Raw genomic sequence first — 27,681 nt, 5'->3', positions numbered from 1 at the left:
GGTAAACTCAGCAGTCAGTGTGCTATTTGGGCACCAAGCTGGGGAAAAGCATATGAGTGTGAATAATGCCTTGGTCTTTGTCCTACTTTCAAATTCAGAACCACGGTGACTCAGTTGACACCATTCTTGGCAGGAGGTTGCCTTCCTGAATTGTGTCCTGCCGAGACAAGGCTATGTCTAATAAAATATTTGCTTTTTTTTTTTTTAACCTCTGTACTAGTTTTTCTCTGAGTGATCTGTCACTTGCTTGCTTTCTCCTTCACCTCAGCTAAGCTCTATGTGGCCCTCCCAAAGTAAGACTCTACCAGATACAGGGAAAAGGCAGCCTTTTCTTCCATTCTAAACCCAGCACCCCCACCTTTGCCATTGTGTCCTAGCATCAAAGGATACTCTTGCAATGTCACAGGATGGTGTGTTTTCGTGGCCAGGTTCTCAAGCCTTGTGGGTATAGATTGCAGCTTAGATCCTGCCCTCTAGAACTGTGGAGTCTGAGGGAAGATTCTCAATTTCTCTGAGCCCTGTTTTTTTTGTCTGTACTGGAAAAAAAAAAAAAAGATTGTTTTAACACAGGGTGAAATAAGGTAACATTTAAAAATAGCTTATCTTAGTTTATGGTGTTTGACAGCGTATCAACAAGTTTATTACTGTAAAACAGGTGTTCTACTCAAAGTAGTTTCATTATTTTGAAAATATCTCACATTCAATAAGGACTTGAACTTCCAACAGGGGGAAATCAGTTCTTTGAAATCAAGATTCTTTTCTACAGAGAGAAAAATGAAACCCAAAGAGTGAGTAAACTATGGGAAATGTGGAGAGACGTGGGCATACATGTCTCCTGGAGATACATAAGCCTAACCTTTGTCCAACTGATCATATTTTAACATCATTCTTGAATTTGATTTTTCATACTGGTTTATCAAATATCCCCTCTCCTTCCTTCTCTAAATGTGTATTGCCCCAAATTTAGTATTAATTTTCATATACATGTTTATTTAAATGATCTCTAAAAAATATTTTACAGGAACAATATATAGCCTTGTTTAAAAATATAGAGTATATAATTAACATATATGATACTTACAACAAAAACCTAATTGTCTGCTCAACATTTACTTTTCTTCTAGGTAAAACATAGAGTTCATTCACGGTAACAATGTTTCTAACTAAAGAACTATAACCCTCTCCTAACTTCTCTTGAAAGGAGAGGGGCAGCCAATGAGATTAAAGCTTTTAGGTCAGGAAGCCTTTCCTTCAATCTTCAGAGGGATAGTGCTGGCAGGTGTACATTGGCCTGTCCTCCCTTTTTTCTCTCTCTCGGTTTGGAAGGAACATGACCGATGGATGACTCCCTTAGAGCCTGCTAGTTCTTAACATTAAACAGCAATGCTAAGGGCAATGGAACAGAGAAATCTGGATCCCTCAAGGCTTAGGTGCTTCCACGTGTGCCATAGATTACCAGCTTCTCAAAGCACTGTAAATCCTAGGTAAACACCTTGTTTATGCCACTTATTATTCTGTTAAGTGAAGGTAAACCTAGCGCTAAGTGAAATAGACTCATACTCCATGTGTCGTGTTCGTAGCTGAATATTAAAGCCAACACTATACTTTTGTCTGTTTGCTGAAAGTGTAGTGTTTAAAGTAGCAATTCTGGAATTAGAGTGTTTGGTCTGTGGCTCTGTTCTGCCACTAACAACTGTGAGGTCTGTGGCTAGTTAAATTCCTCCATACCTTGTTCTGCTCATGGGTAAAACATGAATGCTAATAGTGCCCCTAGCACAGGTTTGTCAAAAGAACTGTAAGTTAATACCCACACTGTTCACTTTGTACCTAAAGGAAAATGATTCTACTTAGTGAGACTTTCTATTTTTTTTCTATAGTCTACTTCTAATGTCCATATATCCTCCCATTCTAAATTCAAGTTAGCATTTTTTTCTTTCTATATAGACACATCCATTTTTAATTTTTCTAAATGGTGATGGAATTAACATTTCCAAATATGTCTCTCCTTGTACACATTTGTAGAGGTTTCTCCAGGGTACCCATTAGAAGCAGAAATGCCCATAGCCTGCCTTCATAAAGTCAAATTGCTTTCAAATGGATCATAATCATTTGCAAACAAACATGTCTATTGTACCTCATCTTTGCCAAATCTAAAATTCGCTAGGCTTAAATCCATTCGCCAGTCTGTTGGTGTGGCAGTTACCACCTCATTGTTTTAATTTGCATGGTCCTGATTGCTGGTGAAGCCTGGCATAACTTTATAGGGAGAAACGTAGATTTTCTCCTTCTGCTTCTATCGTTCATTTTTCTTTGGGGTTGCTGATCATTTCTTTTTCTGAATTTGGATGCATGCAATGATACCAGCATCCCTTCCCTGGTTTGACTTCAGGAGACAGACACTTTAACGTGTTTCAGGTTCATCAATCTTTAGTCAAATTATTGATGTCTTTGCCTTTAGTTTCTTCCATGCCTCCTGTGTGTGTTTGTAATTTTAAAGCTGCTCTCCTGTATTGTTTTAAATCCACCCATTCTTTTCTTAGGAAGGTCTTTGGTATACCTTGAATTTATTTTCTGTTTGATAAGAGGTGAAAACTGTTCCTACATGTTATTACTGTTGTTTGGTTGGCTATCAATGAGTTCAGCATGTACTAGTCCATACATCTGTACTGACTTAACTGACTTCCAGAGCCATCTGTCAAGTGTCCAGTCCTCATGAATACACTGGACTGCTGTCCTATCCTATGGCTTATATTTTTTGTCTATTTGTTATCCTGATGCTGGTACTCACTGTCTAAATCTCAGTCTCCTGAAAATCTTTATTCTATAGGACAATTCACAAGCTTTGATTGGTCGGCATTTTGCGCATAAATCTGAGTTAAGACACACTCCCCTGGTTGGACAGGTCTTCTAACTATGTAAGATATGTCTAAGGGCTACAACCACACAGCAGATTACAAAAATACATTTCATTTATCTTTATCAAAATTGCATTTAACTTTCTTATCAACACACCCTTTGCTGTCTCATTCTCCAACCCCACCATACCTTATGCTGCCTTCAGAAACAGCTGATGGTACCTGATTCTGTGCTCAGCAGTATTCTACCTCACACTGGAGGATAGCAAAACCATTAGCCTTACTAACGGTCTAAAGACAGAAACGTTGCCTGGATACAGCCTTTACAGCCTCACTAACCGGGAAGCACCTGTTACAGAAACCATTCAATACAAGATACGAGACATCAGCAAATCCCCACAAGAGCGAAGAGAAATTACAAAAGTGGAAATGCATTTCTACTCACCAATTTACCCTTTTGTGGAAAAGACAAAAAGAAATTACTGAAGGGTAAAGATAGGCAGTTGAATACAGCTACGTACACGTTTATTTCCTTTTATTAAAATTTCCTACCTCAGAAAAATAAACCAAAAGACCCCCCAAATAGGCTGCTGATTTTGTGCCATGAACCAGATTTAGTGAAGCCTCTATAACCGACTAAAACTGGCGAACTGGATACCAAGTACAGTGGCCATCAGGATATGCCATTGGGTCAGTGTCACCTTCCTCAGTTACAGTGTAATCAAAGTGTGGCTTTTTGACACCAGGGATCTCTGGGTAACAGTTGGAACTTAATGAAATGGGAAAACTAAAGCCTTGGAGACTGAGTTTAAGAGGGTATATTCCTGGAGACCTATGCATCATCCCTAAGCACCGATCATACATCTGGCCTGGAGACACCCCATTATCTTCCTGCAGGTTGCTGGTTACTGATAGACTCATGACTACTCTCCATTCTCTGTCTTCCAGACCCTTGCTTTATAGGCCAGAGTATTTAAGTGGTAAAGTCTTCTATATTTCCTTGAAATTTCTTTTTGGAGTCTTCTATATTTACTTGAAGTTTTCTTCTCTTGTCCCTAGGTTTATGATGTCATCATAGGAAATTCTTAGTCATGTTGTCTTTTTCAATTGTGTAACTCCTCTTATAAAGTCTTGTAGATTTTATAGGATTAAGGGAGATTCTCATGTGAAGGAACTCTGTTTTATTTTGAAACATAAAATATTATTTGTAAAAACAAATTCTCCCAGGGCAATCACTGACTGTAGGGTAAACATAGTTATATTTTGACCTCCCCACCCCCAGGGAGGAGCAGCCCTGCTAGGCCACAGAGGAGGACTTTGCAGCCAGTCCTGAAGATACCTGATAAGCTAGGATCAGATGAAAGGGGAGGAGGTCCTCCCCTATCAGTGGACTTGGAAAGGGCCAGGGAGAAGATGAATGAGGGAGCGGGATATAGCTGGGATACAAAGTTAATAAACTGTAACTAATATTAAAAAAATAAAAATTTAATAAAAAAAAAAACAGGTATATTTCTGGGTCAAATATACAGAAGAAACAAGAGCTATGGTGTACAGGCTGAGAGTAAGGGAACTGACTTGCTTCTATTGCTCACTGTCTTTGTGACTTTTAGCAAACCACCCAACCTCTTTTCATCTTTATTATTGCAAGATTATGTATGTATATATAATGTCATCATGTATAATTATATATCATATGTTATCATTAATCTTATTCCAGAAGAAAGGGCAATTAGATTCATCTGCACAACATGGACAACTTCCAACTTAACCAGAGAATTCCTAAGCCAGAATCCCGTCTTATATAATAATTAAATACAAGTGCAAAATCATTTCTGAAGCGCTTCTAAATGACCTATTCTAATTTGGTTCCAGTCTATATAAATATCAAGTCACTTATGAGAAAAGAGCGAACTAAAGGCTTATGGAATACATATGGAAGGCATATGAGAAATAAAAGATAAGAAACAGGAAAAAGTTGTGAATTGTGATTATGAGGCACACCCTTGATCTAGTGGGAAAGAGCTCACTGAGACTGAGACGCAGGGGACATCCTATTGTGAGTGCTTCAACTAGAGTGAGTGTAAAAGGTTTGTAATCCTGAACAATGGAGACAGGTCTCTCTCTCTCTCTCTCTCTCTCTCTCTCTCTCTCTCTCCCAATATTTCCTCTATCTCAAAAGTCTTAGTCACTGGGATCCCAGGGGTCAGAAGTGGTAAAATCAGAGCAATTTTGTTGAGTGCTTTGTAACAGGTGTCAGCTATGAAGAAAATTAATTTTAAGTTTGTTGTGTCAAGAGGGCAATCATTAAAAACTTTTAGGGAGCAGGTCCTTGGTGAATTGTATCATACCTTATTATTTAAATGAGTTAAATGCAGTTTATCGGTGTTAGTTCCTCTGTTGTCTGAATTGTTTCATTCCAAATGTTTTTCATTTCATGCCCCAAATGTGGTTCCAAGTCAAACTCTTGAATTCCTTAAACTCAGATATGCATAAACAGGAAAGTTGTAGAATACTATTCCCAAATTTGGAAGAATCACTGTCACACAGCTATAACTGATCTCAAAGAACTGTTTGGGGAGGAAGGTTGAACAGTAAGGGTGCTTTGGGGGAAGTTTCTAAGTCATTGTTAAGCACAAATTATTGGTTGTTATTCACTCTACAAAACTGGGGCTTCCTAGGCCTGGTCACTGTGCCTAGGAAGATGTAAAAGGACAGTTGTTCCCAGGAGGCACTGGGGTAGGAAGGTGACAGGCATGTAGAAGCCCTCAGTTTAGACAAGAACATAACTGGCTACACGGGACTGAGAGCTAAAATGGGATAAAAACACATGAGGGACCAATCATACTTTTCAGGAGAATGAACGTAAATGAGCATTTCTGAATGGACGTAGGGGTGCAGAGTGCTGGGAAAAGATGCCCACAAAAGAAAAGGGAAATAATGCCCTCATGACTAGATGAGAGTGTGAATGATGGATGTGTGAAAGCTTGGAAGACGGGCAATGAATGGTAGAAAGTTCTATACATTGTGTTAAATATAACTTTAAATAAAAATTTATATTTGAGAGGGGGAGATCCAAAGCCAAGTAAGTGTGGCAAGGTGATGACACGAATGGATTTACACTTAGATACTGTCTTCCTGATTTACCTGAAGAACGAACTCTGTGAAAGCAAACTTGCTAAGAAAGAAACAAATTATAAAAATATTCCAGCAACTGAAGCAAGAAACGGGCATGCCCTGGTGTGGTGTGGTGTGGTGTGGTACAGTAGCAGTGTGCCCAGAGGAGGATAGGAAAATCTGACAAGCGTGTGTGATTGGAACCAATCGGATGTGGAAAGTTTTTTTAATACATAAAGTCAAAACTGAAAGCGCCCTGCCGTTCCGTGAGATATGAAGGATAGCCATTGCAGATGTAGTAGGGAAGACAATGAGTCTTTCTGGAGGCAAACTGAGACTTGCATCCTTAAGACACCCAATGTCTAGAAAGATCTGGATCCTTCTTGATATTCCGCCCTGTGTGGAATGAGAATTTGAGAGCGATTTTAAAATCTTGTTATATGTAGAGAAGATAGAGATGAGGGAGTTTAGCTGTTTAAAGTCTGAGACTGTCCATCCCCAAACACACATGCTAGTAGAGTAACTCAACCAAAACAAAGCGGATGAAAATGTGCTCCTTTCTGTAAAAAGAACAAAGGCCTGCGAGGTCCTTTTCCCTCTAAAAATAGCCAAGGCTGTCAACTGGGGAGGCCTATTATCAGAGTGTCAAGACACAGGTCAGTGTGAGAACCTGAATGAAAATGTAAGAAATGTGCATGGGTCATAGCAATCTCCTTGTCTTACAGAGGAAGAAGCTAAAGCCTTAAAAAGTCACACGAAAAAAAAAAGTCATATGGGATGAGCTCCTTGGGTCACACAGCTGATGAGTAGGATGAATAAAACAGACAGTTTCTCTTGGTTTACCCTGACCTTAAAGATCTCCATGAAAGCAGGGTGATCTCTAATCCCAGGTCCTAATAAAAGCCAATTTCACTTTTCCTGTGGCTTCTGGAATTCCTAGGAAATTGATTTTTTTTCCCCACTTGGTCTGTGGTTGTAGATAACATTTGCTATATTTCTTTCTCCCTCCTGTCTTTCTCCTGGTCCTCCTTGTATCTTTTCCCTTGCATTACTCCAAACCCAGAGGCAGCTCCTCCCAATCAAATGATATCATCTGAAGTCAACAACCCTACGTTGTAAAGTTTTATTAACAAGTTTAAGGTTACATGGAAGGACATTCTCTTTTGCTTTTGCTCCCCCTCTCCCAGTCTTCCTTTGGCTTCCTCTGCAGCGTGTGATCACAGTACATTTCTTCGCCAAGGAACCTCTGGAAGCAGCTGTCTCTTCCGCATCCTATCCCCTGCTGCCCCCACCTCAGTCTTTCGGGTATATTTATCGATGTGTACCTTGTTCCACGCATACAGGCAGTCAATCCATCTGGCCTCATGCCTCTTAATTGCTCGTAGCCCTGTGAACTTTGAACAACTTTTTCTACCCTTTTCGCTAAGCACTGATTTATTCCACGTCTGTGAGCAATTTATCCCCCTTTAATTAGACACAACTTAATTATTTGGCCATTAAAACAAACGAAAGGAAATTTATAAAGCAACTTTTAAGTGAAATCACATTTCCGCCTGGAGGGATATTAAAAATGAAATTATGCAGTTCATTTGAACCTGTCTTACACAAAGAAAAGATTGCCTGCATTGTCTTTTAATTTCCCCTGATCTTATCTTTCATCAGGAAGATAGCTGGGAAATCAAGGTTAGACTAGGGAGGGAAATTGGAACAAAGCTTCTGCAGCTTTCGACAGACAGCAGACACGAGGGCAGGAGACTGTTCCTTCAGGCTTGCCGTGTGGTAACTTCTATGCGGTGGTTAACCAGGTAAGCGTCTCAGCTCTGTCCCCAGTGCTCCTTACTCAGAAGAATCTTAGGTAGGATGAAAAGTAGAGTGTCCCAGTTGCCTATTCTGGCACTTTCTGGATCCTTGTTTGCCCCTGGACACCCAAATCTGATTCACTGAATTGCCGATTCTACTTGTTCATGAATCATACATACCCTCCGTTTCTAAGAGTTTCTGATGCTCTATATCAGCCATTTATTCAGCTTCCCATTGACTTTCCACCCAGCTAACTTTGCATGTGAATACATTCTGTATCTGCAACCATTTCATTCACTCAAGATTTCTGCCTTCTTGCACATCCTCTCCGTGATAGCCAGTGCCTTCAAGAAATTCGTAATGGGGGCTGGAGAGATGGCTCATGGTTAAGAGCACTGCCTGCTCTTCCAAAGGACCTGGGTTCAATTCCCAGCAACCACATGGCAGCTCACAACTGTCCATTTCCAAGAGATCGGACACATTCATACTAATACACATAAAAAAATAAAAAATTTAAAAAAGAAATTCATAATGGCCTTGAAGAAGTGTCTAATATATGGAGCATATATGAATTTTCTGTTGTCTGGTTATTAGTAGAATGCCAGGTCAATGTGTTTCAGGGCTAATCTCTTGACTTCAACTTGGAGTACTTCACTCAGATATCAGGGTGGTAGAATGGAAATAGAAATTGTAGAATATCTATCGCCTAAGAGTCACTAAAGATAGGTGTGCCCCTGTCCTGTTCTCAGGTTGCATTGTGCTCCTGTGGATCTCACTGGAATCCTTTCCTAAAATTCATGTTCTTGAAAGTTGCGAAGTTTCTGTGAAGTCAGGATGAGGCCATCAGGCTGCTTCTGCCTATGGAAATTAGACAATGAGCAAGGTGCTATAGGTGGCTTCTGGGTCCCTGGCCTGGATATAGTTAAAGCCGCGTGTTGAAATGATGAGGTGGAGGGAACTTGGATCCCTGAGTCACTGGATAGAGGCTAGTCACCTCCACTTGAAAACTCCCCACAAGTTATTCTAAGCCAATGAAATTTGCTCCTTGATTTGGTTCCTAGCTTAGCTTCTCCCACTTTGACTCATATGCCAAACAGCATGAGCAAAGAATATTCAAGGAAAAGAAACGACCAGAAGTCTAGGCATGCACACACAACAGCATCTGGAGATCACAGAGCCAGAAGGAAAGAGGTGGGCAAAGGCAGCTAGCCCGTATAAAGTAACAGCATAGATCACAGTAGAATCTAAAACCTAGAGCTTACATAAAAACAATCATAATTACAAAACTGTCAGAAGAAAACTGGCTTGAGCTATCTTTTGCATTAGAAAAGTAACCCTGGAGCTATATGAAAGCTGTTGTAAAAGGGGTGAGCAAGGATACAAAGAATACTTAGGAGCTCAGGGCTTTGTAGATTATTTAGGAGGAAAATATGGATGAACTTAAAAATAGATTGACTACAGTAAAAGAAGGGAAGTCAAGGCGGCTGTTAAGTCATCAGATAGAGATCCTATAATAGAGATGGAGATTACTGAAGTTGAAGTGAACTTTGGAGACAGCACAATCTGTTTTAGGAATGTTCACAATGCAATTCCCAGAATTCAAGAGAGAAGGCAGTGAGATAAGAAGGTTCTGAGTTCCAAGAATTCCAATAGTAGGCCAACATGCTGGGTAACAGGGGCATCATGAATTTTAATAAACGTTAGGAATGGGGCATCACAGTGGACCTTCTTGTATTCTTCTTGTATTAAAAATCATTAACTCAAAAACTAGTGATGGCTAAGCATGGAGATGTTTGCTTCCTTTTTAATCATTTCTCTCTCATATATTTTATTATCTTTTACAGAGCAGTATCCTTTGGTTAATTTTATTTAAGGTTTGTTTTGGTTTGGTTTGGTTTTTTCTCTTCCTTTATCTTCCCCCAAAGGCCTAACTCTCTCCAACAAAAAATAGCAAGCTTCTCTTTTCTGTGCACTCATTCTAACTTGCTATTCCCTCCTCTCTGTTAGACAAAATCAGCATATGGCACCCTAATTGTAAGACATGCTTTATAGTCTGTGAATGAGGCACAATCACAGCTCGTGCCCTTCTCCCGGAAAGATCTCTATTGCCTGTAAGAACTGGCTGGGGAGACAGCTTTATCGCTGGGGTGTTTGCCTGTGACCTGAGTTCAGTCCCCAGGGCCTACTTTTTTTAAAGAGCCAGACATTGTGATACAAACTTGTCATTGCAGAACTGGGAAGGCAGAGACAGGTGGTTCCCTGGGCTCCCTCTAAGTTTTCTATGTAACTAGGAACATTATAAATTATTGGGCTTCTGGCTAGACTATTCTTATGAAAGAAGTACTATTGACTAGGTGGGTCTCAGAGCCATAAAACTAACTAGGGAATCCCTCTGATGCCGATGTCTATCTTCTAGCCTATGTTTCTACGGGTGTAACTATTTTCTTAAAATTTAATCATAATTTCTGAGTATGAGAGAAATAACAAATGAATAATAAATCAATTATGTGATATAATCTAAAATGCATGAATATGGACAGAAAAAAATGGACTTCTTGGCATCTAATAAATAAAGCTTTTCCTAAAACAGACTAGGAAGAAATAAAATGTCTTGCTGACTTCATCTCTTCACCTGTAAAATAAGTAAAAAGCTACATGAGAAAATGTTGAATCCAATCAAAATAAGTGAAAAAAAATGAATAGAGTTCTTTCATGCCAGTCCTCTGACCTAATTGAATGTTTGTATAATGAAAAGGACCCAGGCTAGCTGAATTTTAATTTATTTCAAGGCTAATGAAAACCTGAGGCTGCAGTTGTTTTGACCCTTCTGCGAAGGTGTTAGGAGCTTCCTCCCTGTTAGTAGGCAAGCTTCCATACGAGAAGGACCAAAGCTTTATGGGACACTGAGATATTTCTAAACCTGGTTCCCAGGACAGCAGAGACTGAGAAGGTATAGGTTGGTCCTGGAATAGTTTTTATTTTAATGCATTGAGTTCCTGTTCTTCCCTAGTCAAGGTACAAAAAGCACATCAGACTCCTTTATTTCTGTTATCACTGTGTTTACACACAGTGGAAGTCAACATTTAAGCCTCAAAATCGGTTGACTTAAATTCTATCATCTTTGATTAAACCAATGTCTTTTGGTCAAGCTGGAAAATAGGAAAGTAATTCCAAAACAATGATCTGTTTGGGGATAACAACAACAAAAAAAACAAAATGGTTGATTTGAAACTGTGCCCGCATGCCCACTCCAGATTCTAACTTCTAAGGTGAATACTGCGGGTTAACCAGATATTGACTAGAAAAGGGTTTTGTTTTGGTTTGTTTTTTGAGATTTACACATTTAGGCCTCCGCACAGCGTGCTTTGAAAATTGCCGCTTCCTGATGTCCAAACTTACTGTTTTCTGATTTGAATAGCAGGATAGTATACTGCCTGTTAAGAAATATAGGGGTGGGGAGTGTGCGTGCAGAGAGAGGTTGGGATTGTGCTACGGATGCACAGGTGCCTGTACACACAGACATGGGTGCCAGAGGGAAACCTAGACTATTGTTCCTCAAGGTGACCACCCATCATTTATTTGATTTTTATTTTAGTATTTTATTTATTTTTGAGACAGGGTTTCTCACTAGAACCTGGGGCTGGCTGATCATGCTGGATGATCAGCAAGTCTGGATGACCAGCAAGCCCCAAAGCTCCTCCTGTCCCTGTCTTCCCTGACACTGTAAGTGTGCCATACGATCTCCTACCCCACCGCTTCTTCTGTAGGTTCTGGAGGTCGAACCCAGGTACGTATGGGACACAGCAAGCTTCTCATACACTGAGCTATCTCTCTGGCAAGAAACTGAGTTTAAATTTAATGTTATTGTTCTTCTTTCCTCCCCACAATCCTGGCCAACTTGGACTTTTTTAGTGCATATGTTAGAAAGTTAGAATATAAAAAAGAATGTCGGTCCTGGGCTTTTCTTATTTCACTTCCTAGCCTTCTCAGGTCACTTTCCATTTTTTAAAAATTTATTTATTACAATTTATTCACTTTGTATCCCAGCTGTAGCCCCTTCCCTCATCCCCTCCCAATCCCACCCTCCCTCCCTCTTTTCCTCCCATGCCCCTCCCCCAGTCCACTGATAGGGAAAGTCCTCCTCCCCTTCCCTCTGACCCTAGCCTATCAGGACTGGCTGCATTATCTTCCTCTATGGCCTGGTAAGACTTCCCCCTTCCTCAGGGGGAGGTGATCAAAGAGCCAGCCACTGAGTTCATGTCAAAGAAAGCCCCTGTTGCCCTTACTTGGACACTGAGCTGCCACGGGCTACATCTGTGCAGGAGTTCTAGATTATCTCCATACATGGTCCTTGGTTGGAGTGTCAATCTCAGAAAAGACCCCTGTACCCAGACTTTTTGGGTCTGTTGCTGTCCTTGTGGAGCTCCTGTCCCCTCCAGGTCTTTCTATCTCCACCTTCTTTTATAAGATTCCCTACACTCTGCCCAAAGTTTGGCTATGAGTCTTGGTATCTACTTCAATACCCTGCTGAGTAGTCTTTCAGAGGCCCTCTACTTTCCTTTTATTTTTTTCATTATGATGGCCACTTCTCAGAACCCTTACCTGACACCCATCCTTCTCACATCCGTCTACACACCCCTCCCTAGCTGCCTCCCATCTTTCCCTGAACTCACATAAGCCCCACCTCCTAAGAAACAAGGTCACACCCTTGCTGAGTGTTATGTCACTGCCCAGCTTTCTTTTGCAAGCTCATCTACACTGGTGAATATACATGCTTGTTTCTATAACTATGTCCTTACAATTAGACTGCACTAAAGTAATTTCAGGAGAAGAATGTCCATGTGTGTCTTACTCATCCTGTTCAAAGCAAGGGTCCAATAAGCATCCACTGAGTCCACAAATGACTAGTTGACTCCCTAATTGAGAGACTAAAATTTGCTGAAGCTGAAATGAAAGGAAAGGAAAAAGAAAAGAATTGAAATCAATAAGAAATGTGAGCCAGATGAAATGAGGAAGTTAATGTCTGAGAAATAGGATTCCTATTTAATATACTATGCGAGGCTAATGACCCACCTCATGAGTATGCCCCCTACCATCTAGAAGACATTCGGCACAGAGAAAAAGAATTCTGGTACTTCAAGGCAAGGTTATTTTGTACGTAAACTAATGAAGCTAGGTAATCCTCCAGTGCACTGGTAATAGAAAGCACCATTTAAAGAAATAGAGGAAGGCTTTACAACAGGAAGGACCTTGGATAGTCAGGAATGCCCTTCCCTGCCATTCTGAGAGCAGTCATAAACCACACCTCAGATAAAACATCGCCCAGTCCTTGCTTCCTGTTCCACTGCTGGGAAGAAGCGCATAAATGGGGTGGAAGGCTACAGAGCTACCTACCAGCCCCGCAAGCTCAGTCACTCAGCTTGTCCTCATGCTTGCAGGCCACCTCCTCCATTCCATCATCTTTCTGCCTAAAACTCTTCAGGACTCCTCACCCTTCCTTTTCCTCACAACATGAAGTAGCCATCCTACCCAGCCCAGGCTTTCCAATCTCAGCCTCTGCCGCTCTTGCTCTTGGTGGCTAAGCTTCCTGATTTCTGAAGAAACAGCTATAGATTCAGCCATCTACCTGCAGCATCATTCCCCCCAGCCTGACTAACTTTTCTCTTTACATGCTCTTTAGATAATGCATTCTATGTTGCTTTCCAGGAGCCTCCTCTGGTTCTGTAAATCTGTGTGTGTCCATGCGTGTCTCTGTTCACAAGAAACACATATGTTTTATGAACGGTTGAGTTATAGTGTCCTCTTTCTTAAATGGTTTGGGATGAATTTCCTAATAACAAGAACACTTTTATATAACCAATGTATAATTGCTGAAAATAACCAAAGTAACGTGATTAACATTACTAAAACACTACACTACCTAATCTACACTGTTTTCAAGTCTCACCCGTTTTCTAATAATGCTTATGTTTCCTTAATGTGCAGAAGCAATTCTTTTTGATTTATTGTGATTTTGATTTTGTCCTTTGTTATTGTTGAGATGGGGGGGCTTGTCATGAGATGCAGGCTGGCTCTGAACTCTAAACCATCCTCCTCTTGTCACAACCTCCTCTGTGCGAGAATATTAGGTATGATACAGCATGCCTTGTTGCTTTTGACTAGTGTATCTCTTGCCCTCCAGCCAGGAATCCCACTCGGAATCATATTCTATTTAGCTGTTATCCTTCCTTCTCTGACAGGCAGTTCCACACCTTTCTTTGATCTGTGACACTTGAAAAGCACAGGCTAGTAATTTTCTGAGCTATCCCCTAATTTGAGAGTTTTTAAAATAATATTTCTAACTCATAAGTGATAGTATGTTCTCTTAATTTTAAAGAAAGGTTCTTTAAAATTATGAAAATAGTCCATTTTTTTACAAGCTTTCCTACATTACTTTGACATCCATTTTGTATCTGCCTTCCCTCCTCCCCAAATGCTGGGGATTAAACCCAAGACCTTCATGTGCAGAAGGCAAATAGCCTCTGAATGAACAACACCTGAAGGCCTCATCTGCTTTATTTTTAATGAAGCTTCTTGTACTCCTTTCTTCACGTGGCTCTAAGAATTGAATCCTAGGGCTTTGCAGGTGTTAAACAAGCAGGAAACGTCTGCACTATATTCCTCTTTTAATCCCTGCTTTCAGCTTTTGTTTTGTGGCTGACCCTTGCTAGGTTGTCCATGCTGCCCTTGAACCTCCTCTATAGCACAGGTAGGCCTTGACATTGTGGGCCTTCATCAGTGTCCTGAGAAGTTAGAATTATGGTCCTGTACCACCAGGCAGGCCCATCCTGTTATTGAAGATAAAAATAAAAATGTGATTATGACAACGAGGTGTTCAAAACTACCCCACAAAAGAGGAAAAAAAATAAAACAAAACACCTGTATCTTCTGAGTCAGTCCAATATCTTTATTTTATAAGGTCTTACTGCCCAAAAGAGAGAGGTCTCTTGTGTGTATGGTGTTAGCCAAAGCAAGAATTCTCATTTGCATTTTCATCTATGTTCATGATTTTTTTTTTCATTTCCTCTGCCTTTACAATAAAAAGGAACCCATGAAAAGAGCATATCTTTTCATAATGAGAAAGAAGTCACACAGTACTCTCTCTGGCTTACAAAATGTCATAATACTGCTTTTGGTCCCATTATGATGGGCATCTGTAATTGCATTTACTTTTTTTCATACTTGCTACAAGGGTTTATGTAGTCTCTGAAGAGCTCCCTATAGCTCTGGGGTGTGTGGATTGAAAAATCATTCAGATTGATTAAAGCCATGAGGAGAATGACAATGAGGGTCAGGTTGTGTGAGCATCAGGGAAGTAAAATATTGCCATTTAAGCTACAAATGAAGCTTTTTCCCCCCTAAGTGATCAGATTTACAATAGCCACCTAGGATGTTCACTGTAAGATTAATAACAACTGACATTAACTCATGTATTTATTCAAAAAATAATAATCCTATGAGCCCAATAAGGGAAAAAGACCATTATATACAGCTTCTATCTTCACTAAGTACATCTTCAAAAGATTTATTTCTAGGACCTCAAGCAAAATTGGTAAAGAGGAATTTTGAGGGTTTTGCTGTGTATTAATGACCCTGGAATCTGGAAGACTGAGAGCCCAGCACTATCCTACTGGTGGTAGGTACTGGTTAGCTTTGAGTCACTGTGACCAAAATACCCAACCAAAAGTATTATAGCAAAGAAGCCTTTCTATGGCTCATAGTTTCAGGGAGTTCAGTCCAAGGTTTTGCTCCCTGTCCTAGTGCCATGACCAAGGCAACTTACGAACTAAGCATTTATTTTGGGGCTCCAGTTCCAGACAGTTGAGCCCAAGTATGTCATGGCGGGGAACGTGGCAGCAGAAAGGCAGGCATGACAGATGATAAAGCAGTGGCTGAGAACATACATCCCGACCCACAATTACAAACCAGAGAGAGACTGGGAGTGGTGTGGGATTGTGAAAGCTCAAAACCCAGCCCCCAGTAACATACCACCAACAAGGCCACACCTCCTGATCCCTCTTAAACAGTTCTACTATCCAAAGACCAAGTATTCCAATATATGACCAAGCCTATGGATGCTGTTCTCATTCAAACCACCAAACTCCATGTGCTTGGACAGAACCCTGTGGAGGGTGGGGCAAAGTATAAAGACTATTTTTTCATTTTCTGTTGGAAAGTAAGCAAAAAGCCAAAACAAGATATAGCCAGGTAACCTGCTTTACTTACAAATAGGCCCCACCTCCTACTTTTCACCACCCCACAATAATACCATCATAGTACACATGCATCAAGGAGTTAATTCATTACTGGGGCACAGATATCTATTAAAGTAGTAGTTCTCAGTCTTACTAATGCTACAACCTTTTAATACAGTTCCTCATATTGTATAACCCCCAACCACAAAATCATTTTTGTTCCTTCTTTACAACTATAATTTTGCTGCTGTTATGAATCATACTGTAAACATTTTTGGAGCTAGAGGTTTGCCAAAGGGGTCATGATCCACAGGTTGAGAACAACTGCCGGAGCCCATCAGCAGAGTCAAACAGTTTCTGAGTGTGGAGTGGGAGTGAGGATTTAAAGAAAATTTAAAAAATAATAATAACATACTATATACAAGATCAGTTTGAGAGGGCTGCCAGAAGAAGTTGTCAGAAATTGTGGTTTATTCCACAATTCCCTTTGATAGTCAGAGCAAAGCACCTTGAAGCAATGAAGAGGTTCATGGAGAAGTCAAACTTATTTTCGACCACCTGTCTGTGTGATCCTCACACAAACAAAAGGAAGTGGACTTGGCAAAACATCCTGCCTATCCCTGTCTCAAGGTGAAGGCCAGGGTGGAAACATATTTTTCACTGAGAGCTCTCCACAAACTGCTTCCCTGCACATGTCTTAATCTAAACATATCCACAGCCAAATCAGCCATCTAGGAAGAATATCATTTTGGTGAGGAACTCAGTTTTTTAAATTACCAAATGAAGTTAGGATTCCCCAGCCAAGCAGGACAGAAAATGCCAGCTGGTATTTATGATGCCAGCAATGGTCACTACAGCCCTGTCACTTCACGTCCAGATGTCCTAGGAAAGTATTTTTCTACCTTGTTCCACTTTCCATTCCTATTTAAAAGGTCTTGGCAAAAATTAAAAAAAAAGGAAGGAAAGAAGGAAGGAAGGAAGGAAGGAAGGAAGGAAGGAAGGAAGGAAGGAAGGAAGGAAGGAAGACAACAAAATCTCATGAAACCTACTAAGTTATTCAAGTTTCTGTATAGTTGGGAAGGACGTTGAGCTGCTGATCCTCCTGCCTCTGTCTCCTGAATGCTGAGATTACAGATATGTACCTCTGCTAGTTGAGCTACAGATCCAGACTCCTCCATTTGGTGCCCTGCTCTGAAATGTTAAAGATTAAAAATTTTATAGCCAAAGAAATCCTAAACGGAATACATATGACATGAAAATTGAAGGTGGGAACTATGAAGGGAAAAGGAATGGACCAGAAGAAGGGAAGTATAGATGACATGCAGAAGGGGACCCAATTACAACAAAATATAATAACATCTGTGGATAAAAATACTATAATCAAACTCATTGCGTAGTATGCTAACATTTTCTGAGACAGTGTTTCTCTGTGTTGCCTTGGTTGACCTGAATCTTGCTCTGTAGATCAGGCTGGACTTGAACTCACAGAGATTCATCTGCCTCTGCCTCTGCCGTCCTGGAATTAATGTCATGTGCCAGCACTTCTCAGCTGCATGCTATTTTTATTTAAAAAAAAAAACTCAATTAAAATATTTAAAATATAAATATTACTCATTGTGTCTTAAAGTATGTCAACATAATTTTATGTGTTGCCTAATTTATTCCTCTCACATTTGTTTCCACATGGGCAGGGTAAAAACATTGACTATTCTTCTAGAGGACCTAGGTTTAATTCTTAGCACTGGCATAGTGGCTAATAACAGTCTGTAAGTCCAGTTCCAGGAAATCCAATAACCTCTTCTGGTCTCTGCAGATCCCAGACCTATAAGTGGTACACAGATAAACATGCTGGTAAAATACCTATATACATAAATAAAATTTTTTAAAAATTAAAAATAATCATATGAGCAAAGAATGGTAAGAATAGCTTTTTCAGTTTTTACAAGCTAATTCATTGTTTTAAAGGTTTATTTATTTTTTATGTGTATGTGTACATGCCTAAATATATGTGTATATGCATGTCTGTATGTATATGTGTATGTATTATGTATGTATGTATACCACAAGTATACCTTGGGTCTACAGAGCCCAGAAGAGGATGTCAGATCTCCTGAAACTAGATTTTCATGCCGTTGTGAAGTATCTGATACGAGTACTGGGAACTGAACTCAGGTTCTCTGCAAGAGCAGTGAGTGCTCTTAACCACTAAGCCATCTCTCCAGCCCCTCTTCTTTTTTTTTTTTTTTTTTTTTGTTTGTTTGTTTGTTTGTTGGGTAACTTGAAGAAGAACAGATGAATAAAGAAAGTTTACTATTAAGAATGAACCAGAGCTCAAATTTAGCCTTCCAGCATCCCATCCTTGGCAAATAAGATTTGAATATTTTTTCCCATGATAGCACCAACCTCATCATCATACCTGCCACACTGCGCCTATTACTTGCTTTCACAACACTGATTCTCGTGTTAATTGTACATTGTTTCTATTGGTTGTTTAATGTATCTGATCCCCAAACAGATGCCTTATACAGAATGTGTCTATTTTTCTAAGGTTGCATGGACAAATAAGGAGATAGCATGTTGTGTTTTCATCTGTTACAACTATGCTAACATAGTGACTTCGTGTGTTGGTATTCCACTCAACTCTCCTGACCACAGCATTTTCCTGTGTGTTTTCAGACCATTGTCACCTGATTCTGGAAATGACTTTCTCCTTGAATTTTTCTTGGCTCCGGTGGAAATGGCCAACCCAAAATGCCTTCCCCGAGTCCCCTTCAGAAACCACACCCCTGCTTTCTCCAGAGATAGAGAGGCAGAGCTACAACCCAACGGAGCAGCGGGTGGTGTACCCCAACAACAGCATGTGTCACCAAGACTGGAAGAAGGTCTCCAGAAGGTACCCAGGCAACAGCATCTGTACAACCAAGTACACCCTCCTCACCTTCCTGCCCCAGAATCTCTTTGAGCAGTTCCATAGGTACGTAGCAGGCACCCCAACAACACACACCTTGGCTTAATATTTGCCACTGAGATGAACTCAGAGATGCTGTTCTCTAAGGAAGACCCTTTATTATCCAAATATGTGTATGGCACAAGCTTCTCTCATTTATCAAGTGTTGACTTATCACGTCATGTGGTAGACACACATGGGAAACACAGAAATTCTGGACTCATTGTTTGTACTCTCTAGTGAACAAGACCCACATTGATTTTTAAATTGTTAAACTGATTAAAAACTGTGGCTAAAACAACTACTTGTAAGGAGAGGAATATGATACTTTACAGTGAAATTTTGACCTGCTTAGTAGCTTCTGCAAAGACTTCCTTGAAGAAGTAGTAATTCAGCTATGACTGGATTAAAAGACACATAGGCCTGGGTAGATGGCTCACTGGGAGGGTGGGGGGCCGGGAGTAAGGTTTTATTGACCCAAGTATGAGAACCATAGTTCAAATCCCCAGCACCCATCTAAATGCTCGACAAGTATGAGTCTGCCTACCTGTGATTCCAGTTCTTGGGAGAGAGACAGAACAGTCCTAGAACAAAACTGGCTAGTTTAGGTTAGTGAAATTAGTGAGTTCAAGTGAGAGACGCTTCCTTATTATATAAAGTATAGAGAATTGAAGACTTCATATGTTAACATCTGGTACATGGTCCTGTACACACACACACATGTACCCCACATATACATGAGCACATTACATATAATACCCGCATATCTTTTAAAGAAAGGAGTTAGAAAGAAAGAAATATGTAAACAGAACCAGGAGAACATTTCTGCTTACATAGCATCATGTGCAAAGGCACTATAGCAGAGTAAATGAGATTCATCTAAAACCTTGAACGTATATTCCATCCTTTTCAAACAATCTATAAAAATATACTTATTATTAACTAGAAGTAAAATATTACTTAAAATCAGAAAATTCATTAAATTTCATAGCTACTATTGATCAGATCAGCTGTTATCCTTCAGAACCTTTTAGTGTACAGAAAACTAATTTTATGCCCTTTAAAGAAGATGGGCTTGTGTTGTGCCCTCTTTGCACAAGAGAGAACAGACTCAGGCAGGTCAGGGAACTGGCAAACAACAGAAGTGCGGCTAGTGACACGGTTCAGAAGGTAAAGCCGGTTGCCGCCAGTTGATGACCCACATGCTGGAAGCAGACAGTCCACTCCCACCAGCCGTCCTCTGACCTCACATTCATACCCTGGCAAATGGCACGTGCACGCTTGTGCTCACACTCGCTCAGAGAAAATAAACAAATGTTATTAAAAAAAATCTATAGCACTTTTTTTTAAAGCCTTAACTTTCTGATTTGACTTCATAGTGAAAAAGAAGATGTCTGAGCTGGCTAAAAGCCAATAACTAGAAAGAAATCAGAAGAGTATATTTTTCTCCTTGGGTGTCTTCACTCCCACCTTGCTTGTCTCTTCAGGTGGGCCAACCTCTACTTTCTGTTCCTGGTGATTCTGAACTGGATGCCCTCCATGGAAGTCTTCCACAGAGAGATTACCATGTTACCATTGGCCATTGTCCTGTTTATCATCATGGTCAAAGATGGCACGGAAGACTTCAAGAGATACCGCTTTGATAGAGAGATGAACAGCGCCACCATCCACATATATGAAAGGTAAGGGGACTCCAGCACTCTTTTCTCTGTTGTAAACAGGTTAAATAAACTCAGCAGCATATTTAAGGGACTGGTGTTTACTAGTAATATAGCTTTTTAACTTTCTTTAATGTGTGTGTGTGTGTGTGTGTGTGTGTGTGTGTGTGCTACAACACAAATATGGGGACCAAAGGACAACTTGTAGGAATTGGTTCTCCCTTCTCCTATGTGGAATCACCCTTTATCTAATTTTTTTAACCTAACTACCACTTTTATTTTTTAATTATAATTATCTATAATTATAATTTAGCTATTTTTTAAAAAATATAATTGTCATTCCCCCTTCTTTTTTCTTCCTCAAACTCCTCTGTATACTACCCCTTGCTCTTTTTAAAATTCATTGCCTCTCTTTTTTCACTATTATAACATATATGTTTATAAATACATATATAGGTATGTATGTATGTAATATGCATTCCTAAATGCATCCTTCTCTGTCTGTATAATGTTAGCTTTTGTATGTTTCCAGGGCTGGCGATTTAGTAGAAGAGAGCCAGCTGATGTGTTCCTCCCTGGGGAAGACCTTCTTTCCTGCTGTCACCATTCTTTAGTTGCCTATAGTTCTTTGTGTAGGGTTGAGGCCTTGTGGACCTTTCCCGGTACATGTTAGCATGCCTTTTGTTCTTCTTCTTCAACTCATGTTTGGGTAGTCATGGTAGTGAGACTCTAATGTCTGACATTACTAGGAGACAGTCTCCGAGTGAACTCCCTCATCTTCTGGTCCTTATAATCTTTCTACCCCCGCTTCTCCAAAGGTCTCTGAGCCTTCACTTCAGTAAGGGGTCTTTTATAGATGTATCAATTGGGACTGGGCATTTTGATTGCTTGAGGTTCTCTGTAATGCTCTGCATTACTTATGAAAAGACAAGTTTCTTTGATGAGAGATAAGGACTACACTTATATGTGGATATGAAGACAAATATATAAAGTACAGTTAGGGATCATGCTAGTTTAGTAAAGTGGTGGTTGTAGGTTCTCCAAGATCCATGACTTCACCAGCCTTGGGTAATGGTTGGCTAGGTTTCCAGTAGTGGACATTATTTCCCTCATGTTGGATGGGATTTAGCCCTATGAAACAGCTAATAGTTACTACCGAGGTTTGCATGCCACTACTGTACCCTCAGGGTTGTTTGTGCTGTACTGGTCATTGTGGTGGTTCATACAGATTATAGTTAGGCAAGACTGTTGGTTGTTTCCTTTCTTTGGGAGCTTGAATGGCACCTTCTGGTATCATGAAAGCTAGTTCTCAGTGAACTGCTGTTCAGATCAACTTCAGCTCAAGAACCTCTGGACCCTGTGTCCAAAGTACATGGTGCTTTCAACAATATGGACTTACTCTTCACCTCCAGCAGTAGCCCGTAATGTTCTTTTTTAAAGGAATCTCTTGATCAAGCCTGACCACAACTCAAGAGTGCTTCCAATGCCTGGTATTGGGAGTTTTGTTAGATGTACCTTCTTTGGCTCTTGGAAAAAACATTATCAGCTCAGATACAAAATTTTTATTTAAATATATATATATATTTAAACTGCATATATATATATAGAGAGAGAGAGAGAAGTATGTGTATGTTAGAGCTTTTCTTAGATAGACAGTTAATAGTTTGATTCCTTAGGACTTCTTTTCAGACATTAAGTTTGCTTGATTCAGTTCTTCTCAGCTGGAGGTGATTTTGACACACCTCCTCCCTCTCCATCCCCCACCCCCATGAGCATATGGTGATAGGTGGGGATAAGTGGTAGGTAGAATACTACTGTCATCTAGTGGATGAAAGCTGGGGGTGTCAGTACATGTCCTATAATCCTACAATACACAGGGCAGTACACACACACACAAATTATCTAGTCAAAAAGAGCAGGACTGAAGTCAAGAAACTTTGATATAACTCATGAAAACCCTTATATTCTTAGCCACCTGTATATTTTGGTATTATCAAGATTGGGCTGGAAACCCAAAAACTAGACTCCGGGATGGTTAGATCATCATAGGAGACTAATTTCTTAAGAAGCTTCTTTTTGGGGTGTCAGGTGAAGTCTCCCAGACACACAAATTATGCAGTTTTAAAGCAGCAGGGTGCCTGGCTAAAAGTCTTTTTTTTTTTTTTTTTTTTTTTACTTAACCTGGTAGGTTTTAGGACCCAGCGTCAGTGCACCTATGTAGGTAAGGAAGACACCTGTGGATGCCGCCTACATTCCAACAGGTGGAGTCTCAGGCCAAAGGGAGTGCCTGGTGAACACACACTGTTCTCTGCAAGCTTCTTCCTGATCAGAGTTCTCCCATACCGATTGCAGATTGGCTTGCTGTTTTTCTTTTTTTCTTTTCTTTTCTCTTTTAACCTTTTTTAATTAATTGGTTTTGAAAGAGGAGGTAGAAGTTTTCAGCAAAGAAGGCGAGTAAAAGATGCTGAATAAATTATGATAGTCGAAGAGGCAGGCTTGGGCAGAGATGAGGAAGGAAGGGCGGAAAAGGCGGAAAAAGAAAGAAGACAAGAAGAGGGTCGTGGTTTCCAACCTGCCTTTCGAAGGATGGCCCTACAAGGAAAACCCCAACCGCCATTACCGTGGGAACCAAGTCAAGACCAGCAAGTACACCGTGTTGTCCTTCATACCCAAGAACATTTTTGAGCAGCTGCACCGGTTTGCCAATCTCTATTTTGTGGGCATTGTCATTCTGAATTTCATCCCCGTGGTCAATGCGTTTCAGCCAGGGGTGAGCATGGTTCCGGTCTGTGTCATCCTCACAGTCACTGCCATCAAGGATGCTTGGGAGGACTTCAGGAGATACAAATGTGATAAAGTCATCAATAACCGAGAATCCCTGGTCTACAGCAGGTAAAACTAAGAGCTCTGGGGAACTCTCACTGGTCCAGCCTATCTTTCTCTGGCTGCCACCTCTGCTAGCAGAGGAATGGCGGCAGGGGCTCTCACCATCTGACCTGAGTGCAGTGTTAAAGCCCCAGAGTAAGGACTCTAGGAGAAACCACAAGCCAAAGAAGACTAAGGAAGGCTTTTCAAATCAGGAAGTCTTCATTTTATAGGAACTTTTGAAGATTTTTTTTTAAATTTTTATAAGATTTTTTTTTAATCTATTCTTCTCCCTAATGAGTCCAATGTGGCTATGAGTATGTTTGACTCTGGGAGGAGAGAACTATCGGTGTGTTTCAGGGGAGTAATGGAGCTATGTGCTACCATGGGAGCCTGAGGACACAGATATGGTTGAGCACTGTTTGCAGTCCTAACTATGTGATGGCCTTAGGCAAATGATTTAAATGCTCATAGTGTCGTGCCGTGATTCCTAAAACCGGAGCAATTCTTGATGTATTCATGAGACTGATACAAGCTAATCCTAGGGATTGCTTAGTGTTAATGCCAAACATGCAAATAGGAATTACAATCGCTTTTAGAATACAAAATTCCTATAGGCCCAGCAATTATTGACTGTCCCTGAGGCTGACTTCTGATACTCCCACAAAGCATAGCCTACCTACCTTGGTCTCACCATGCTGTTTAATAATATTTTTTATATGCAGATATTTTGCAAAGTATTGTTGGCCAAAAAGCCAAACTGGGCTCTTTTAGGCATGCTTTTATTTGATAAGGGGAAAAGGACAGAGGTAAAGCATATCTCTATTTTCTAACAACCTGTGTGACTACGGAAGAACTAGGGTTGGTGAGCTCAGGCTTCATGAAACAAAATGACAGCACGCTTCTTGAGTGAGCTGGCGGTTAACCATGAATGCCTGAATTGCTTAAAGATGTAATGCTCAGTTTCTTACTTCATAGGGAAAGTCTTTATTTTTATTCTCTCAGATTCTCAATCTCTCTCCCTCCCTCCCTACCTCCCTCCGTCTCTCAGACCGCACTGGGACTGTCTTAGCCCTTCTTACTTCATCAACTGCTTCGTCTGCAGAGGTTTCTCTGTTGCTCTGGTCACCGGCAGGAATGAAAGGGATTTGAAGTGTGCACTCTAGCCAATTAGGATCTGCTAACCTAGAAAAATTTCTCTTCCCTGGGGAAGGAGAGCTTAGCTACTGGAACTGGATTATGGAAGGGCTTGGGGGTCACATTCCACTAGGAACTTTACAGCCAGGGAAAGCCTCCGGGAAGACTATCACATACAAAGAACCCCTAAGTGAAACTCTATGCCTCTCACTCAGAAACACTGAGTTTTGGACATCTTGGCTGACAGGGTCACAGTTATGTGTCTGGAAAAAAATAATCTGAAGGAAAGCTCTTACTTGCATTTTTTTTTTATTCCTTCCCTAGTTATATCTAGTTATATCTAGTTGTCATAAGCACGGCGGTCAGGAAGGAACAGCTGTCTGAGTATAAAGCCTTTTCTTACAAGGATAGCTTTTAAGAAAACATTCATTTTCACTGGTCCCCACCCACCATCTTGCATTTTGTTACCACATTTCTTCTTGTTCCTGTAAGTGGCACAAAGGCACATAGGAAGCTGGTTTCCTGTGGAGAAATAGGAGTCCTGCTCTTTCTGATTTGCCAAATATCCCAGAATAGTGAACCTATGCTTGGCACTCATCCTGATATTGATCAGACTGTAGGCTTCCCTGTGCAGAAATCAAGATAATAATCTAAACTAGGTAATAGTATGATTATCTACTAGATATTTCTAGTAGATAAGGTATGTACATGCCTGTAACCTAAGCTCTGGGGAAGATAAGTCAGGAGAATAAGGAGTTCAAGGCCGCCTGGGCCATGTAATTCAAGGCTAACCTGAGCTACATGAGAACCTGTTTCAAAATTTAAAATAATAATAATAAACTTTAGAACAGGCATTCATCTGACCACTCACTGTCAGGAAGAACAAAAAGGGCTTTCAGTGTTTCTGAAGGGATGTTCAGTAGAATAACTGAAAAGGACATATTCTTAAGATATCCCACCCCCAAACAGTTGCTGGTCCTCACAACCCATGGCTCATGGATGACAAAGAAGAGGTGTTCAGTAAAAAAACCCATACACTTTTAATTAACTTCATGTTGCTCAAAAATACTGCTAGTACCTAAGTATGGAAAAGTTTACTTTTTTCAATGACACCAAGAGAATTAAATGTGGGGGTCAGACAGGCGGTCAGTGTTAGGATGTGATAGGGGATGGTACAAGGGACAAGCTCAGAAGGGTTCATCTCACAGCAAAGCTGGCTGTTCAGCTAACATGCTTTGTTCCACGTGGAAATACAGCCCAGTGCTGACTAGGCCAGATGACCTGAGTCCTTGGAGGAACTACAAGTGCTACTTCTTTATTATGTCAAATTAATTTTTTCTTTTATAATTCCATACATATATGTGCATATATAAATATAATACTTGGATCACATTCCCTCATCATCCTTTCTTACATCCCTCCTCCTCCCATTGAGTGCCTTCTTCCCAACCATAACCACTGCTAGTTTCATGTCCTTTTTCATTCTTTTGTGGGGGTTTGGGGGAATCCTGCTGCATTTAATTAGAATTGCATACATGAAAATGGGCGGGGCTTATTTACTTGAGTAAGGATAACATACCAGGGGCTACAAGCTTGGATATCTGATCCTGGCTCCTCCAGCAATTATTAACTGCCTGTTGTTCCTCTCCCAGGGTCACTAATGACATAATTGATGCAAATACTTCAGACATAGTTTATTTGGCCTAAAGTTCTATTCTGCTTGGAGGCCTCTAATTTTCACACTTTGTTTTATAATGCCCAAGACATCAGACGTCTTTGGAAGAGAATTGTTGTGATCTTCTGAGGTCACCCCTCAATGAAGGGCTATCTGTGGACAGAAGGGGCTATGACCTTTAGGGGACAGCAGACTTGGGGGTCAGCTGCCTGTCCTCTAGGCCTGGATCTTCAGCTAACTATGAATAGGCTTGGATAGTCACTTCAGTTTCTGCATTCCCATGTCTGCTTTCTTAAGGCTTGTGGGTCCTGTGAGGTATACTACTTAAAAAAAAAAATCAGAACATGTAGCCAAATAATTCAGAATATAGCATTTACATGCTGCTGCTTTGGGTCTAATTACATGTGATAACATAATTATGAATCAGACATGATCCTCAGTAAGCATCGTGTCTAGTGCTGCATTGATTTAGCTGTTTTCTCCTGCCAGTGGTAGAAACCTCAAGCAAAATGATTTATAAAACAAGAAAATATGATGGCTTAAGCCACCACAGGTTACTTGAGGTGAGCTAGTACTTAGCCCTTCAAGCAGCTTCTAGATACAGACTCAGCATTAGTTCCTGTCTTTGTCCTCTGAACCCTCAGACAGTCGTGCCTCATGACAATGAGAAAGCTGCAGCAGGACCAGTCCTCAGAACCACTTCTAATAACCTGCAAAGGGATAAAGAAAGATATTTCTGGTGGCCTTCGTAGAAAGTCAAAAGGAGTAATTTACACCCTAATCCCCTCACATCTCAGAGCCCCATGTTGGATCAGATGCCCACCCCAATCCAATCCCTGGAAGCAGGAAATCAGATTGTGATTTTAAGTTATACATGAAGCCAGATCTTTAACCAGAGAGCCCAGACATGTCTTCCAGGAAGAAATAAGGCCCAAATAAAATAATTCCCCCCAAAAAGGAAGAAACAGACATTGTAGAAGCCATTTCCATGCCCTCAACACTGTCACTAAGAAATCCATTCTTTGTCACTTGCTTTCCTCATATCAATGGGAACATGTCCACCTCAGAACAGCCTGCACTAAATGTCCCGTGATGTTGGCTAATTCTGAAGTGCACAGGTTCTGTAAAAAACCATAGCAGGAAAAACCAGAAATGCCACCTGTGTGTTAATGATTATCTGAAGCAATGGATACTAAGGGGCCTGTCCTGTTGCTAGAGATCCAGGACCCAGGATAAGATATCAAAGAACTCGAAAGTTGAGAAAGTGACACTGTTTTCTGAGTGACACCTGGAAGAGTGTGTTTCCACCACTGGCTCTTCCCTCTGATTTGTTCATCTGCAAAACTGACACCTTTTCTATTCCTTTCTCTCTTTTTTTTACAATTAAGCACAAAGG

The 27,681-nt window shown here is 40.5% G+C and overlaps 1 protein-coding gene across 5 annotated transcripts in view; it reads left to right on the top strand.

Annotated features, from left to right (window-relative positions):
- Positions 1-27,681, top strand: part of Atp10b (ATPase phospholipid transporting 10B (putative)) — a 311,951-nt gene that overhangs the window by 179,356 nt on the left and 104,914 nt on the right. For 4 of the 5 annotated variants that reach the window (XM_060363835.1, XM_060363836.1, XM_060363837.1 and 1 more), the window contains 2 exons: positions 18,680-18,977; positions 20,438-20,632. In XM_060363835.1, the coding sequence (XP_060219818.1) occupies positions 18,703-18,977; positions 20,438-20,632 (470 nt within the window). In that variant the 5' untranslated portion in view covers positions 18,680-18,702. Of the gene's footprint in view, positions 1-18,679; positions 18,978-20,437; positions 20,633-22,885; positions 23,501-27,681 lie in introns of those variants that run through there. The other variant, XM_021648693.2, reaches the window with a different exon arrangement.

This window comes from Meriones unguiculatus, chromosome 11 (assembly GCF_030254825.1).
Source record: "Meriones unguiculatus strain TT.TT164.6M chromosome 11, Bangor_MerUng_6.1, whole genome shotgun sequence".
In the NCBI taxonomy this organism is placed as follows: Eukaryota; Metazoa; Chordata; class Mammalia; order Rodentia; family Muridae; genus Meriones; species Meriones unguiculatus.
The sequence above is the reverse complement of the archived record's forward strand: the minus strand, read 5'-3'. Positions and strand labels throughout refer to the sequence as shown.